We start from the raw sequence: 16,000 nt of genomic DNA, 5'->3' as shown, positions 1-16,000 counted from the left end.
TCCATAGGAGCTACTGATACCCGGCAAGTTGGAGGTTTCAATGAGAGCCCTTCTGTGCAGGGTGCAGGGCTGGCTCACAGAGTTCCCGCTGTGGAAGGGACCTCAGGACTCGCTGGGGCTGGCCTCCTGGTTGAAATTCTCAGGACAGGGCCTAGGTCTGACTGAACCTGGCCTCCTGCCAGTGCCTTGCCCTGAGCCTGGAACACAGGGAATTGGTAATGAGGATCATGAATGTTCTGCCACCCTGTGACTTTGGTTAAACAAGGCTTTCTCTGGCCATCTCCATTTTTCCCAGTTTAAAACCTCAAGAGTAGAGCAGGGGAATGTAGCTGCTCTTTAGGAGCTGGGCTGTGCATCAGCTTTTCATACACTCTCTCCTTTCAATTCACATCACGGTCCCTGGAGATGGCGGAACGAGGGGCCAAGTGCCTGGATTCATGACCTCCCTCCACCCTTCTCTGTCTTGGGGCTTTGTGAAGCTCCTTAGCCTCACAGGGTCCCTCATAGGGATTATAACAAACCTACCTTTTGGTGCTGTGTGCATTAAGTGGGTCAGTATTTCTAAAGTACATAGAATAGTAGTGTGGAGTTAGATCTATATCAATATTAGCTATCATTATGTTCATTTTGCTGGTGAAGAAACTGAGTCACTAAGGGCCCTAGGAAATGACTGTGACAGAATTAAACCCAAGTGTGATGGACTCTGAAACCAGGCTCGTTACTGCTGTATACATGACACTCTTTCTCAAAGAACTAGAGTATCCAACCCCTCGGAGAGACAGTGAGTATCCACCCCCTCGAGGAGACAGTGAGTATCCACCCCCTCAGGGAGACAGAGCCCTCAAGGTGTGGCTCCGAAGGCACCTCCCCACACCATCCCTCCCACTCCCTGCCTCTTCCAGCACCCCACTTCAGGAGACACACCCTGCAGTGTTCTCAGAAGCTCCCCCTTGGGGACAGATCCTATAGCTGACTTTTTAAGTAAGTTTTTTGGTTTAACAGAAGCATGCATACAAATCATGCACAAATTGTCAGCGTGCAGCTCAATGACTTTTCCCCAAGTGAACATGCCCATCGAGCCAGCACCAAGCAGAACATGGTCAGTCCCCCAGGAGTCCCAGGGTGCCCCCTTTTAGTTACAGCCACCCACTAGAGCAGCCATTTATCTACAGCCATTGATTAATTTTATCTGCTTTTTAAATCTTTCTTTAAATGGTATTCTATGAAGACTATGCCCTCTTTAGCATCTGGCTTTTTTCATCCAGTACATTTGCGGGACCCATCCTGTTATTGTGTGTGGCCATAGGTGATTCATTCTTGTTGCTGTGTGGTATCCATTAGGTAGAATACACCACAGTTCTTCCACCTGTTCTCTTGTTGCTAGACATCTGAGTGTTTCCAGTTTGGAGCTATTACTGACAGGATTGCAATGCACACACTTGGACATCTCAGAGGTGGATCTTCCATACTTACCTGAGTTGTTGACTCATGTTTGCTGAGTGAATGGCACACCCTTGCAGGGATCTCCCAATGAACAGACAACGGAGGCAGGAAAATACGACTGTCTTCTTCCTCTTCCCCTGGATAGAGCAGGGTCTTAGAAAGGGTCCCTAAGAAAACAGCAAATGCTAGAGTTAGAAAGTTCTTTAGAGATGGTTGGGCTCAATCTTCCCTTTTTATCATGTGGATAAACTTAGGCCCCCAGAAAAGGAAAGAGACTTACCCAGTGTTACCCAGCAAGGTGGTATCAGAATCCACGTGGAACCCAGATGTCCTGACTCTGAGGCCACTGGTGTATCAACAGCACCCCTAGGGCTGAAGAGGGGTGGGCATTAGGTTAGTCCCAGGCTTAGGGCTGGGGATTCTCAGGGTGTAAACCATGACAGCCCTGGGCACCTGGAATTCCCCACAGGGACTGTGAGGTGCTTTGCCATGGCACAGGGGCCCTCATCAACTCTGCGTCACCATCAGGGAAGAGCTCTGGAGTCTGGCAGAAGTGAGTGCCATCCCAGCCCCGCCATTTACTAACCATGTGATGCTCTCCTCTCTGTGCTTCAATTGATTCGTCTCTAAACTAGAGGCTGCAGTCGAGGTTAATCAGATACTTAACTCAGTGCTAAGGGCTTCACAGCATTAGCCAGGTGAACTGTGGCTTAATTGGTGGGTGAGAGGGTCATGGGTATGGGCACAGCCGTCCCATGGGGAGGTCACTGAGCTCCCCACCCTGCCAATGGCATCACGACTCCTAGGTCTCTCTGCAGGTCCCGGGCTACCGGCAGGAGCGTGTGGAGAAAGGCCTGAAGCTCTTCGCGCAGCTCATCAACAACAAGGTGTTCCTGCTGTCCTTCATCCGCACGCTCGAGTCCCAGCGTAGCTTCTCCATGCGCGACCGTGGCAATGTGGCCTCGCTCATCATGACCGTGCTGCAGAGCAAGCTGGAGTACGCCACTGATGTGCTGAAGCAGCTGCTGGCCGACCTCATAGACAAGAACCTGGAGAGCAAGAACCACCCCAAGCTGCTGCTCAGGAGGTGAGGGTGCAGTCTGCGGCACCCTGCTCCAGCCCAGTCATGCACCTGGCTCACCGTGCCTTGCAGGGACACTGGGGTAGAGCTCCTAGGAGAGCAGTCACGTTCCTAAGTTCAAGGCACTAACTAGCCCAGAGCCAGGGCTACATTGCAGGCCCCCTGAGAAGAATCTGTCCACTGTCCTCAGGAGTCAAGGGTGCATGGACTTGTTGGCTCACCCTCTTGTTCTCTTGCCCCTATGTCAAATCTCCATTTTTGCTTCTCTGCCCTTCTACTTAATCTTGACCCTGTCTACTGCAATCTCCTCTCATGGAATTTTCAGAGGTCACTTAGTCCATCCTCTGGCCTTATCTAAGTCCAAAGTTGGATTAGGAGAGAAGACCTGTGGCCTCATGCCATCAGGTGGCAGGGGGCAGCATCGGGAGCATGCTGGAGCTTGTTAGAAAAGCAGAATCACAGACCAGGTACAGTGGCTCATGCCTGTGATCCCAACAATTTGGGAGACCAAGGCAGGAGGATCTCTTGAGGCCAGGAGTTCAAGACCGGCCTGGACAACATAGCAGGCAACATAGACCTCATCTCTACAAAAATAAAAATATAAAAATTAGCCATGCATGGTGGTGCACACCTGTAAATTTCCAGCTATTCTGGAGGCTAGGACAGGGGGATCTTTTAAGCCCTGGGGTTTGAGGCTGCAGTGAGCCATGATCTCACCACTGCACTCCAGCCTGGGCAACAGAGCAAGACCCTGTTTCTAAATAAATAAATAAATAAGTGTAGAATTTCAGGCCCTCCCAGACCCACTGAATCAGAATCTGCATTTTAACGAGGAACCCAGGTTATCCCAATCCATATTAAAGTTTGAGAAGCACTGAAGGAAAGTCCTTTGGTGATGTCTCACTCAGTGCAGCCCAGCGAGTGTTTCCTGGCACCTGCTATAGGCTCTAAATGGGACCAAAGTCCACCACTCAACACCCTGGAGGCCTCAGACTTGATACTGTTGAAACCTTAAAGGTCCTATGTAAAGACATAACCTTATCCTGTGACTTTGGCCTTATAGGAACTAGAGACTGTCTCACTCTATCAGTGCTTCTGTTTGAACTTTCTGTGTACCCTATGACCATTTCTCCTCTAGGCCGTTATTCCAATACCTTTGGCCTTGGCATATCTGAAGTTAGAAAACTCCCACATCATGTCATTTTGTCTAGCCCTCTGCCTAGACCACTCATGTGCTCTCTGCCTGTCCCTCAGACTTCCATCTTTGGTCTCTGGGTCTAAGGCTAGGCTTCAGTGGTTCCCACTTGGTCCAGCAGATAGATTTGGCTTTCAGAAGTGTTTACTTCAGGCTTTTTCCTGGAGCAGTGGGCATTTGCCTGCACAGCTGCAAAAGTCTGCTGCATATAAGAGCCAGCAGACAGCTTTGGAAACAGCAAGGTAGATCATTTTGATTTTTGTTTTACTTTCACCACACAGCCACCCACTGGCATAATTCTAGGGTTGCCACTGCCTGCCAGAGCTCCCACCGACAACTTCCCGGCGTGGTCTCGCTCTGCCTCTGTGTCTCCCCACCCTTATTTTCCATTCCTGTTCTCCTGGATGCTCTTGCTTCCTTCTGCTTTCCTTTCCTTTTCTTCTTCTTGCCCCTGGCTGCCTACCTCCTTTTAATATTCCTCCTTCTTTTCTCTTCCCAGCTTCATTTTGTGCTGGCAGCCTCCCAACTACCTTGGGATTTCAGTTATTAGCATTTTCTGGCAACTGCAACTTTAAACTATCCAGACATACCTAGATGGGCTAGTTTCTCTCTGGAACTGGCCACATACTTAGTGCAAGTTTGAACGTAATTTGTTTTCTCTAAATGGATGCAACCAAGAATGTCCTTGGGCTTACTGCACTGCTTCTGCATCTTCACTTCCAAAGTAAAAGAGTAGATGGGCTTGTGTTGTAGCATGAAAGACACAAGTTAGACTCAAGAATGAACTTTCTGTCATTGCAAATGAAACTGTAAAAGGGCTCCCAAGGGAAGTTCCAAAGGATGTGGAAGCTTTTGCCATAGGACAGTTTTTTGTTTGTTTGTTTGTTTGTTTGTTTGTTTTTGAGACAGAGTCTCACTCTGTCGCCAGGCTGGAGTGCAGTGGCAAGATCTTGGCTCACTGCAACCTCCGCCTCCTGGGTTCAAGCGATTCTCCTGCCTCAGCCTCTCAAGTAGCTGGGGCTACAGGCACGTGCCATCACGCCCGGCTAATTTTTGTGTTTTTAGTAGAGACGGGGTTTCACCATGTTGGCCAGGATGGTCTTGATCTCTTGACCTCATGATCTGCCTGCCTTGGCCTCCCAAAGTGCTGGGATTACAGGCGTGAGCCACTGCGCCCAGCCGCAATAGGACAGTTTTGACACGGCTTGGGATGAGCTGAGTATATGGCTTTATGCTGCTGTGAATGCCAGGAGCCTTTAGCTCAGGCTGTAGGCTCAGTTTGGCCATCTGGCCTTCTGACATGGACCCTTCTCCCGTCACCTTTATTCCTATTCCCTGCCAAATTGGTACCTCCCCAGGAATTTGGGATTCTTTTTTTTTTCTCACCCAAAAGAACACAACTAGCCCGTAAAGTTCTCTAAGTTTATACTATTTAATAGGATAGCTTTGAGCCACATGTGACTATTTAAATCTAAATTAGTTAAAAATAAATACAAGTTCAGGGCCAGTTCCTCAGACATGCTGCCACATTTCAAGTGCTCAGTAGCTTCGTGTGGCTGGTGGCTGCCATATTAGACGGCACAGGTAGAGAAAATTTACATCATCACAGAATGTGCAATTGGTCAGCGGTGCTCTAAGGCACTCCAGCCAAAAACCCTCCCACAGCCTGACGCCCAAAATGTCATCTTCCAGCTTTGTAGGAAAAGCTTGTCTTACCATTATGGGGGCGTCTAGGAGTCCATGAAAGTCTTATATTCATTAGGATCTCAAGATTTGGCCTAAACGCTAGAAGCAGCAAGATCAATGCACAATTCCTCCCCTGCCCTTCCCAGCCTGCGGGCTCTGACCAGCTGCTTCTTTCTTTGTCTTGTTCCGCTGCTTCCCTCGGTGACTGCTGACAGGACTGAGTCAGTGGCTGAGAAGATGCTGACCAATTGGTTCACTTTCCTCCTCTACAAGTTCCTCAAGGTAGGGTTGGATGTGGACGTATTTCTGGCCCTGCCTCGTTCATTCTCTGCAGCCTGACTGGGGATCACTCCACAACCCCCAGTTCTCCCTTACTGGGCCTGGCTCTTATAACCCCACAAGAAATGGAATCCATCCTTATCATGGACTGTCTAGGAAAACAGAGGCCTGCAGTCCATCATAGCTCCAAAGACACAGTCTTCCTGAAGCTAGTTTCCTCCCTCCTGGCGAGGAACAGATGAGCCCTGAGAGGCCCTGTATGGTCCCTAAAGCTGAATCCCCCTTTGAAGCTAAAAACAATTTGCCCATTATTTCTCTGCTTTTCCTCTTCCCTCTCCCAGCTCCAGACTTACTGAGGCTGATAAGGGCCCCGGGCCGGTGCAGAAGCCGCATGTTGCGGCAGATAAGCCAGGGATGCGCCTGGGAGGTGGAAGAGGCTCAGCTTCCAATTATTAACTTATGTTCTAAAGAGTTCGTGCCACCCAGGACTGACCTCTGCCTTTGGATGGAGCCTCTGAGAGAGCGGGGTTTGGCAGGGAGGAGGAGCTGAGAGGAGGGCAGGAAGGGAGGGGAGGGGAGCGGGGGAGGAAGAAAGAGCCCTGGAGAGGCAGCAGTAGGAAAGGAGAAACGGGCAGAATGGGAAAAGACCTTGTGATGCAAAGAGCCAGGAGGAATGCCACCCTGAAGGATGAGGAGCTGGAGAGAAGGAGATTGAAGAGCTGAGTATAAAAGCAGGTGGGGGCAGGCGGAGGGACTTGGCAGGGGATGGAAGCCGCCCTTTGGAGAAGTAGGAACTCGGGGGTGCACTCCAATGTTCCAGGAGCTGCTCCCAATGAGGTTCTTCTCACCTCCAGGAGTGTGCCGGGGAGCCCCTCTTCTCTCTGTTCTGTGCCATCAAGCAGCAGATGGAGAAGGGCCCCATCGACGCCATCACGGGTGAGGCCCGCTACTCCTTGAGCGAGGACAAGCTCATCCGCCAGCAGATTGACTACAAAACCCTGGTGAGCCCACCCATCTGTTTCCCCTGGGGCTTTGACAGGCGGGCTTCGGTCCTGGGTAGCCCTGCTCAGCAGAGGGGATGGCGGAAAGGCTGAATGGTCACCTCTCCAGGTGTGTCTGCTGTATGGGCCCAGCCAGGTGCTCCCCCTGTGTCTATCACCCCAGACTTCCTCTGTTGTGTTTCACCAGCGCATTTGGATTTGGGGACCAGTAGCTCAGACACATTTGAGTGACACTTCAGCCAATGAACTAGGGGTTTCTGGCTACACCAGTTATAGGGTCATAGCCCTTGACCCAGGTGAACTCCTCTTCTGTCCTCCCAGCTTAGAGTCAATGCTTTACAGAAGAGGTCCGTGCAGGCAGAGAGCGGGGGACAGAGAGGAAAGGAAGCTAGAAAGAGTTCCTCATAGTTCTGAAGCCCACATTGCCTTCTGCTCTAAGTTCAAATACAACTGTGACCTGAGCTGTATAATGCAAAGCCAAGGGGGCGTGGTGGTGCAAGGCGTTTGCCGAAGGAACATAGGGATCCCCTCCGTTAAGGTCAGGCTCCCTCACCTGACAAAAACAGCTACACTAGGAGGCACCAAGGCTTAGCATTCAAGAGCATGGCCTTTGGGATCAGACAGACCTGTATTTGAGCCCTGACTCTGCCTTCGACCAACAGGGTGAATCGGGATAGGTCCCTAATCTCTCTGAGTTTGGGTGTCTTTATCGGAAAAAATGAGAACACCAACAGAACCGACTAAAGTGGGGATAATCCTAGTTGTTCAGAGTGAAGTTGTGCAGGGGATCCAATGGGACAAGATGAGCAGGTGGTGAAGCCCGTGTCATACTCATGCCCTAGTGCTTGGTCACACAGGCCCCGCCTGCCTCTCCCCACTGTGACCATGCATCCACTCGCTGCTCACTGTCTTTTCAAACCCAGGGAGCTCACTCTCAGGATTTTTTGGAGATCATTGTGATCTCCAGCCAGCCCTTTCTCTCTGAGAAAGAGAGGACATGGAAGGAGGGAGTATGAAAAGATAAAAGCTGAGTGTTGGGGGTGATATGCAAGTAGCACCCAAGAATGGAAGGAAGGAAAAGAGACAGAAGGGAATGATGAGGACAGGGAACAGATGGAAGTTCAAATGCAGAGGGAGCCACAGCAGGCCGGGGCGTGGTAGGACTGGGAGGGAGTGTGATTCCCGGACAACCCCTGCAACTGCTCTGAGTCGAGGGCAAATTCCAGACCCTGTGGCCAGCTGGGGAGACAGTTCCCACCTCTGAACAAAGCCATCCCTGCTGGCTGGGAAGACTGCGACCGTGATCCACCTATCCCACTCTCATTTTCCAAAAGCCCCGGGAATCCCAGTAGACATCGGAACAGATTTGTGGGGATTGGCTTCCTTATGAAGATTCAAAGGAGCAGCCTGCGAACGAGGCCCCTGCTTCCTGGCAGTTACCATCTGCTTGGAAGGAGAGAGAGAGAGGCTCCGATTAAAATGGAAAAGGGGGGAAAAACCCTTCCAGAAATAGAGACCTGAATGGATTTCTTAATGAGATAGAACTACTGCATAAATGTCTTCTACCCTGTCTTCCCCGTTCCACTCCCTTTCTTTCCTGTCTCCTCAGCACCTTCCCAATATTGAATCCAACACAATGAGTTGTAATCATGTTCTGTCCCCAGATTGTAGCATCCTTTGTTCCAGAGGCCACAGTAGTGCTAGTGCACTGAGCTGATTTTGGGTGCCACAACTTAAAGAGAACGTGAGGACATTGGAGTGGTTCAGGGACCAGTATCCATTTAGGTGGGAACACCTGGGGACAGGAGCAGTGAGGAGAGAGGAAAGAAACTGTGGTTTTTTGCCTGCCACAGGGAGCTTTAATAGCCACCTTCAGGCCTGGGGAAGGTATTTGCACATGTGCAGGGGAGCAGCCCTTTCAGGGTGTGGGCAGACAGCAAGAAATCGTGCAGGACGGCAGCGTACAGGGCGTGCAGACTCCGAAGAGCAAGCCAAATACAAAGATAGGGAGTCTTGGGACTCGGCGGTGGCTGGAGGAGCCCAGAGTGCTATGGGCCTGCTAAGAGTAGCCTTGTCTTGGGCGGGAGAGATAACCACAGAGAGGCTCTAAGAGGCTTGTGGGGAGAGTGAGTGTACCACTTTGCAGTCAGGTATGCCTCCTAAGGGTTTAGTGATTTATTGGATTGATGCTGGAGCTTGGACTGGTGTGGCCAAGGACCCTGCTAGTGGGAGTGCCCCAGTACCAACATCAGCAACGTCTGGATGCTAGAGTGCAAGATGCCTACCTAGGAGCTCACTAGAACACTAGGTGCCCATGTGGAAGCCTGGAGCCAGGCAATGCTAGATGCCTACCTGGTAGCCTGCAAGAGCACTAATTGCCCGCCCAGGAGCCTGCTGGAGCACTAGATGCCCACCTGGTAGCCTGCCAGAGTGCTAGGTGCCTGCCCGGGAGCCTGCTGGAGTTCTAGACATGCACCTGGAAGCCTGCTAGAGCACTAGATGCCCACCAGGGAACCTAGGAGCATTAGCTAGTTGCCTGGGAACCTGGAAAAATGGAGAATCTCAGGCCCCATCCCAGACCTCCTAGATCAGAATTTGTATCTCAACAAAGCCCCCAAGTGCTTGTATGCACATAAGCGTCTGAGAGGCAGTTCCCTGGCAGAGAAATCATGAGGCAGCTTGTTCACAAACTAGCCAAGGAGCATGGGGGAAGGGAACCTGTGGGTGGAGCTCTGGCTTGGCCAGTGGCCAGGGGCTCTGTCCTTCTGTGGGGCCACTGCTTCCACTTTAGAACGCCAACCCCTGCCCTGAAGTGCACCATGGACTTGTTCTCATGAGGCCATGCTGAACTCCTGCAGCAACTAGAAATGCCAGGAGATTACATTTAGGTGGCCGCCTCTGCCTCATGGGTCCCTCAGAGGAGGAAGCCCAGAGCAAACCATGTTGCTGTCTTGGGAAGGCTGAGCTGCCCCACCAGGCCCATAGGACAGGACAGCAGGGGCTGCCAGAATGGCCCAGGGGTCAGGCTTTTCTCAGCTGTGGAGCAGAGGGAAGGGGCCAGAAGACTCTTAGAAGGAGGGGAGAGCTGGGAGGAGGCACATATGGAGTACTCAAGGCAGAGGTCTCTCCACCATTGTTTTCAGGTTAGGGCATTTTGAGGGTGAGAGTTTGGTTTTATGGATTTCAGGGGTTTTTTTCTTCCCCTTCTTAATGGAATAAGCATGTTTCCATTGGAGCTCATAGCAGTCTAGTTGCTAATGAAAGGCAGGTGCCCAGAGCCCCGGGTTCTGATTGCCACCACATGGAGCAAGAAGGGGGGTGGAGTGGGAGAGAGACTGGTGTCTGGCTCTGCAAACCAGATAGGACAATTGGGAAATGCTTATGGGGGAACAGAGGGAGTGAAATTTCCAAGAAGAAGAGAGACTCACAGAGGGCTCTCTGGCAGCAGGGCCCGAGGGAGAGTTCGGGAGCCCAGAAGGGGAGGGCCACTTGGCATCAGTACCCCTAGGACGCCCAGCCTCTCTGCCTTGGGTCTTGTGCCCTCACTTATTACAGTACCCACAGCACCCACCCCTGTTCCCCACCAGTCTACTCAGGAGCCCACACGGTGCCGTCGATGTAGAAAGATCCCACTGTGAGAACGGCAAGAGAAGAAAAGCCTTGTTCTTTTTAAAGGAAAAGCCCAGAACTTTTTCAAGGAAAAATAAAAATAAAAAGATAGTTTGGTGAAGCAGAGTTTTAACTTTTCCTACTAGTTCCAAAAAGAGAAATGGAGGCCCTGAACTATGCAGTCACCTCTTCCCCCAACACAGGGGTTCAAGTTCAGGGCCAGGAAAGAATCTCAGGTGTCCTGAACCTGCAATCTTTAAAGGGCATCTTTTTATTTTTAAAGAATACATTAAGTGTCTTATAGATTTGCCAACCTCTAATCAGGCAAATGAAACCTTCACAAAAATCGAAGCTTGTGAAATCTTTGGAGAAAGAAGCCAGATTCCTATTAGTTCTGTGTGTGAGTATGCGTCCGAGAAGGAGTGACAAGAAGGAGACAAGACACACATGGATGGGCAGGGGGTTTCAGAGGTGGGCGAGGGTCTGGGTGTGCCGCTGCGACACTGCCTCCTGTGTGCATGTGAGAGAGATAGCACGTGTGCATGGATGCTTTGGTGTCTGTTCTGTTGCAAATTTCCCCTTACTGCTTCCACACGCTTGGGCATTGTCCCTTTGAAAAATCAGGATTTTAATGAAGTTTGTTCTGACAAGGAGTGAAGTGTGCAGCTTGCACTCCCTCAAGGACATTGAAGCCAAGGCATTGTCCTGCTTATCCAGACAGGAAAGGTCAGTGGACTTGGTGGGAGCACAGATGGCCTGGAGCCAGCCTACTCCTCCCCAGCCCATCCTGGAGAGGAAGAGCCTTTTAGAATGGGATCCCAGGGTGCTGCTGGGGATCTAGTAGCTTTTCCTGCTACCCCATTTCATATCCTCCTCTCCCCACCTTTCCTTCAGGTCCTGAGCTGTGTCAGCCCAGACAATGCCAACAGCCCCGAGGTCCCAGTAAAGATCCTCAACTGTGACACCATCACTCAGGTCAAGGAGAAGATTCTAGATGCCATCTTTAAGAATGTGCCTTGCTCCCACCGGCCCAAAGCTGCAGATATGGATCTGGGTGAGTAGGCTGTCCTTGTGGCTGGTCCTGAACACACCTCACCTTCTCCTGTCAGCAGAGGCAGGGCTGGGGTAGAGATCCAAGGGGGAGAATCACTGGCTGGAGAGAGTCAGGCATGCCTGGACCCCCGAGGAGCCCATGGGGTTGCCTTCCTGGACTGCTTGGAATTGACCAGAGCTGGTCAGTGAACAGTTTGCAGAGAGGAGGCCGCGAGTCACTTGGTAGTCTGTTGGTGATCTGCCTGGCAGGATATGCCTCTGGGGTCCTTTGAATAGCAGAGGGGTGGGAAATGAAGGAGTCATGTCTGGAAAGAAAGGGATTTAAGGGCAGAGTCCGCTAGTCCGAGCTCCTGCGTCCCAAGGTCCTGCCACCACCTCTGTCGTCACCCGAGGCTCTTCCCTTCCACTCAGCTCTGTGGCTATAATTTTTGCCAAACGCCTACAGCTTGAGGGAGCTGGATCAGTGATAGAGAATGGAGAGAAAGTATAGGGAAAATGAGATATGACAGCCTGCTGGGGAGAAGGATGACATTTTAACTCAATGTTCCATGAATAGATCTCCCAGCCTCTATAAACAAGGGCATGCTGGTTAGGGCCACCTGTACTTAGAGCCAGTTATGGTTTGCATAAGCATTTCATAGGATGCTATCCGGGGGAAATCCTCATGGGGAGCCCCAGGATCTGAAGAGGCCCGCGGGGAAGAGAGGTGGTTCCAGCATTGTGGGCCAGCATCAAACACATCTAGATTTGAGTCCTGGTGCCTCCAAATCCTAGCTGTGTGACCCTGGTCAAGTAACCTGTGTGTATGCCTTAGTTTCCTAGCTGTAAATGAAGATAATCATAGTGCCTGCCTTGTAGTAAGAATTCAGTGAGATCATGCATGTAAAAGCCTCTTTAATGCAGTGTGTGGTCCATCATACACATTCAGTAAGTATTGGCTGCTGCTGTCACTGATTATGAGGATAATATAAGGATACTGAGTGTGCCTGTTTGTTGATGCTGGGCATGGAGGGAGAAGCACTGATGTGTGTATATGCTCGTATCTGGAGATTCCTGGCAACATAGTGGTGGGAGGACCCCTCAGACGCCTCTAATCCATCCATCTGGCCTCTAAGCTGGCTTTGGCTAAGCCATCCAAGACAGACGGGCATCTATGCTATTTTCTAGAATCCAGAGGGAATTTTCGTCGCCTCCCACTGCTTCACCCCACTCCCTCTGAATTCTGATGCCTAAAGATTCTTAGGATCAGGAAGTTGTAGCAACTCCTCTAAATTCTCACTTCTTTATTTAACCCCATCTCCTCTCTCTTGGCTCTTGGCTGAAGCTGTTTGGCCCTGTGCTCTGAGCTTGGATGCTGAGGGAGGGAGACTGGGTGAGCATGTGTCTCCCTCCACTGTGGAGGTGTCTCTGAGTATGCTGTTTCTGCAACACAGAGGAAGCCAATATGTGATGTGGTGGGGAGGGGTGTGAGTGTGTGCTCACGTGTGTGCCCTTAGAGTCAGACCAGGCCTATGTGTCTGTGTGCATTTGATTTGCTTTTGCTGCCATGAAGATCCCACAGACTCATAGGGTGAAGGAGCCTGTCATGGCCCAGTGGGAGACAGAACAGTTCCTGGAAGGAGGATTTTTGTGTTCCCCACGTCCAAACAATTGAGTGGGATACTCCTTACAGGGGTTTTCCAGGGAGAATTGAGTTTGGTAGTGGAACCAGCTAGCACCCACTGTTCCTTTGTTTTGTCTGTGGGCATCTTCAGCTTTGCAGGGTCCTTAATGCAATTCAGGTGGGAGGAGAGTCCAGACAGAGTGGGGCCAAGAGGGAGAGCTGTGATAGGAGCAGGCTCCTTCATGCTGGAAGCTGAGATTGCAAAGGTGTGCCAGAACACAGAAGGAGCACCTGCATGCAGCTGCATGAGGAGATGTATGCTTCTGTGCTTAAGAATAGGTGATTTCCCATGGAGGAGCTCACAGAAGGCAGCCCCGTGACCTTCGTCCTGAGAGTCCCTTAAATCGCTCCCTCAAAAAGCCTGGGAGCACAAGCCCAGCAAAGCAAGTCTTTTATGGGATGCAAAGCCTCCTGAAGCCAGAGTTCTAGACTATCTGAAGTGGAAACAGCAGCAGACAAAGCAGGCACAGTCATTCCTGCCATCCACCATGATGAAAGGAAGCCCAAGGGCAGCTCTGCAAAAAGGACCTACCTGAGGGTGGCTGGTCTCCCCAGCTAGAGGCTGCACAAGCCAGGGAAAGGTACCCACTTCCAAGGGGAAACAGGTCTCCAGTGCTTACCATGACTGTTCAAGCTCCAGGCACCCAAACAAACAGAGGGGATCCCTCTGCCATCACATTTGCTGCTGGGCCACACCTGGAGAAATAAGATCCCCACAGCAGGGACAGATAACAGGGAGAAGCAAAGAGAGGCCTGGGGCAGTTTGAACCTTAGGGCCCCCTCTCACTGGGAAGGGGCATCTCGCTCAGCTGCTCAGCAACGTCTCCCTGCTCAACCATGATGGGTGCTCTTCTGAGAAGTTCCCTTTTTTCCTTTTAAATCCAGCATTTGGAGCTGCCTGCAAAGCTCTAGGCTTCTTCTTACCAAAGCTAGATTGCATTGCAAGAAAACTGGGGCCTCCTGAGAGACCCAAATGCTTTTTCCACACCGTTCAATCACAGCCCCCAAGAGGAGAGAGAGGCAAGGAAAGTTGTTCCCATCATGTAGGTGAAAGTGCTTTGAAAGCCTAAGAGCAATTTACAAGTGTAAGGTGTGACTATTTATGCCAATAGGACGCATAGCACATTGGCACTCACTCAGCCCCAAGTGCTGGACAGGGCCAAGAAGCACAGCATGACCCCCGACTTTCTCCCCCTACCCGCTGTGCTTTCTTCTCTCACTGCTGAGGGCATCCAGCAAAGGCTGCCTTCCCTCTCCTGATGCCCAGCCCTTGGCACGACAGGAGCACCCTTCCCAGGCCAGCTCAGCAGGAAGCAAAGACATTTGGCACCACCTTGTCATTGTCCCAAGTAAATCCAGCCCAACCCTCCCGCTCTTGCTTGGCTTTTGGCTCCTGCCTTTCATCATCGCTGTGGCCCCTGGCTTTGCCCAACTGCTCACTCCTGACATGTCTATTCATTGCTCCTCAGAGCTCTCCCACTCCTCTCCTTCTACTCCCTCACCAGACTTGTCCAGGCATTAAGGAGCTAAGACAGGAAACCACGTTAGTAAGGGTTCTCCAAAGAAATAGAACCAACAAGGGTTGTGTGTGTGCGTGTATGTGTGTGTGTCTAGAAACAGAAAGAGAGATTCATTTTAAAGAAGTGGTCACACAATTATGGAGACTGGCAAGTCGAAAATCTGCAGGGTTGGCTGGCAGGCTGGAGACCCAGGGAGGAGGCGACAACGCAGTTCAAGTCTGAAGGCCGTCTGCTGGCAGAATTCCCACTTTCTCAAGGGAGGTCAGTCTTTTGTTCCAGTCAGGACTTCAACTGATTGGATGGGGCCCACCTACATTATGGAGAGAAGTCAGCTTTGTTCAAAATCCCCCCTGGTATAAATGTTAATCTCATAGAAAGACACCCTCACAGAAACATCACGAATACTGTGTGACCAAATATCTGGGCACTGTGGCCCAGCCAAGTTGACATGTAGAATTAACTATCCCAGGAACCGCAGGGCCCACTTTCGCTGCAATCTGTTGGAAGCTGGGGAAGGAAAGCGACCCCAGCGGGAGGAGTTGGGACTGAGGCGGAGCTCTAAGGCACAGTGCCCAGGTAGCACTCCCCCTGCTACACGTGAGGCTGTCCCCACAACCAGGTTTACGTCCCTTTCCACTCACAGGTATCTGGGCAGGGTAGGTACCTGTTTGCATCACTTAACTCTCTGACAAACATGAGAAGATCCTACCCTGTGGCCAGCTCTGTGCCAGGCATGGAGGTGCCAAAGTGCCTAGGAGAAGTTCCCCACTTCTTAGCAGACTAGCAGAGGCAGGACATTTTTCTGTCTGAACTAAGGAGCTCTTTTCCTCCTCCCTTCACTCCTCAAGGGAAATCATTGGTGCCATTCTTTCCCCTGCACAGATGGAGAATCTGCAGCTCAGAGAAGCACAGTGCCTGGGCCCAGGTACACAGCAGGGAGGTAGAGAGAACTCCGATTCCCTTCACACGCAGTCTCCTCTGCAGCCCCCATTTCCTCTCCCTTCTGCCACTGTCCATGACCTCCAGAGATTCCTGTAGTTTAATGCAAATGCTCTATCAATAGCCCCAGAACTCCACCACCCTCTCTCTGTCTTGCGGCTCAAGTCGAGCGAGCTGAAAGGATATATTTTTTCAAATAAGTAATTCCTGTAGGCAATAAAAAGATACACTATCTTCTGAGTGAAATATAAAGAGTTCACAGCAGCTGTCTCCCCAGTTTGCATTTTCCTCTGCACCTGATGGGAAGGACAGATAAAGATAATGGGATTTTTCTTTCTTTTTTATTTCACCTCCCTCTCTCCCTGGAAGGTGGAAATGTAACAAATTGGATTGTGAGTGTGTCTGTCCTTTGTGCTTGGTGCCTGGAGCAGGGCATCCGGCTGCCGGGCAGAGCTGCTGTGAGAGAGGTCAGAGCTAGCAATTTTCTCTTGGTGCCATGCATATGAATGCCAGGGTCACCTTTCCTCCTTC

General features: G+C 51.0%; 1 protein-coding gene across 3 annotated transcripts in view; it reads left to right on the top strand.

The window, feature by feature from the left end:
• Window positions 1-16,000, top strand: part of PLXNA4 (plexin A4) — a 446,024-nt gene that overhangs the window by 401,409 nt on the left and 28,615 nt on the right. For all 3 annotated transcript variants that reach the window (XM_005550800.5, XM_074036650.1, XM_065542564.1), the window contains 4 exons: window positions 2,262-2,530; window positions 5,621-5,687; window positions 6,539-6,685; window positions 11,189-11,348. In XM_005550800.5, coding sequence (XP_005550857.2) covers window positions 2,262-2,530; window positions 5,621-5,687; window positions 6,539-6,685; window positions 11,189-11,348 — 643 coding nt within the window. The remainder of the gene's footprint in view (window positions 1-2,261; window positions 2,531-5,620; window positions 5,688-6,538; window positions 6,686-11,188; window positions 11,349-16,000) is intronic.

This window comes from Macaca fascicularis, chromosome 3, assembly GCF_037993035.2.
Source record: "Macaca fascicularis isolate 582-1 chromosome 3, T2T-MFA8v1.1".
Taxonomy (NCBI): domain Eukaryota; kingdom Metazoa; phylum Chordata; class Mammalia; order Primates; family Cercopithecidae; genus Macaca; species Macaca fascicularis.
This window is presented reverse-complemented; position numbering and strand designations above follow the sequence as displayed.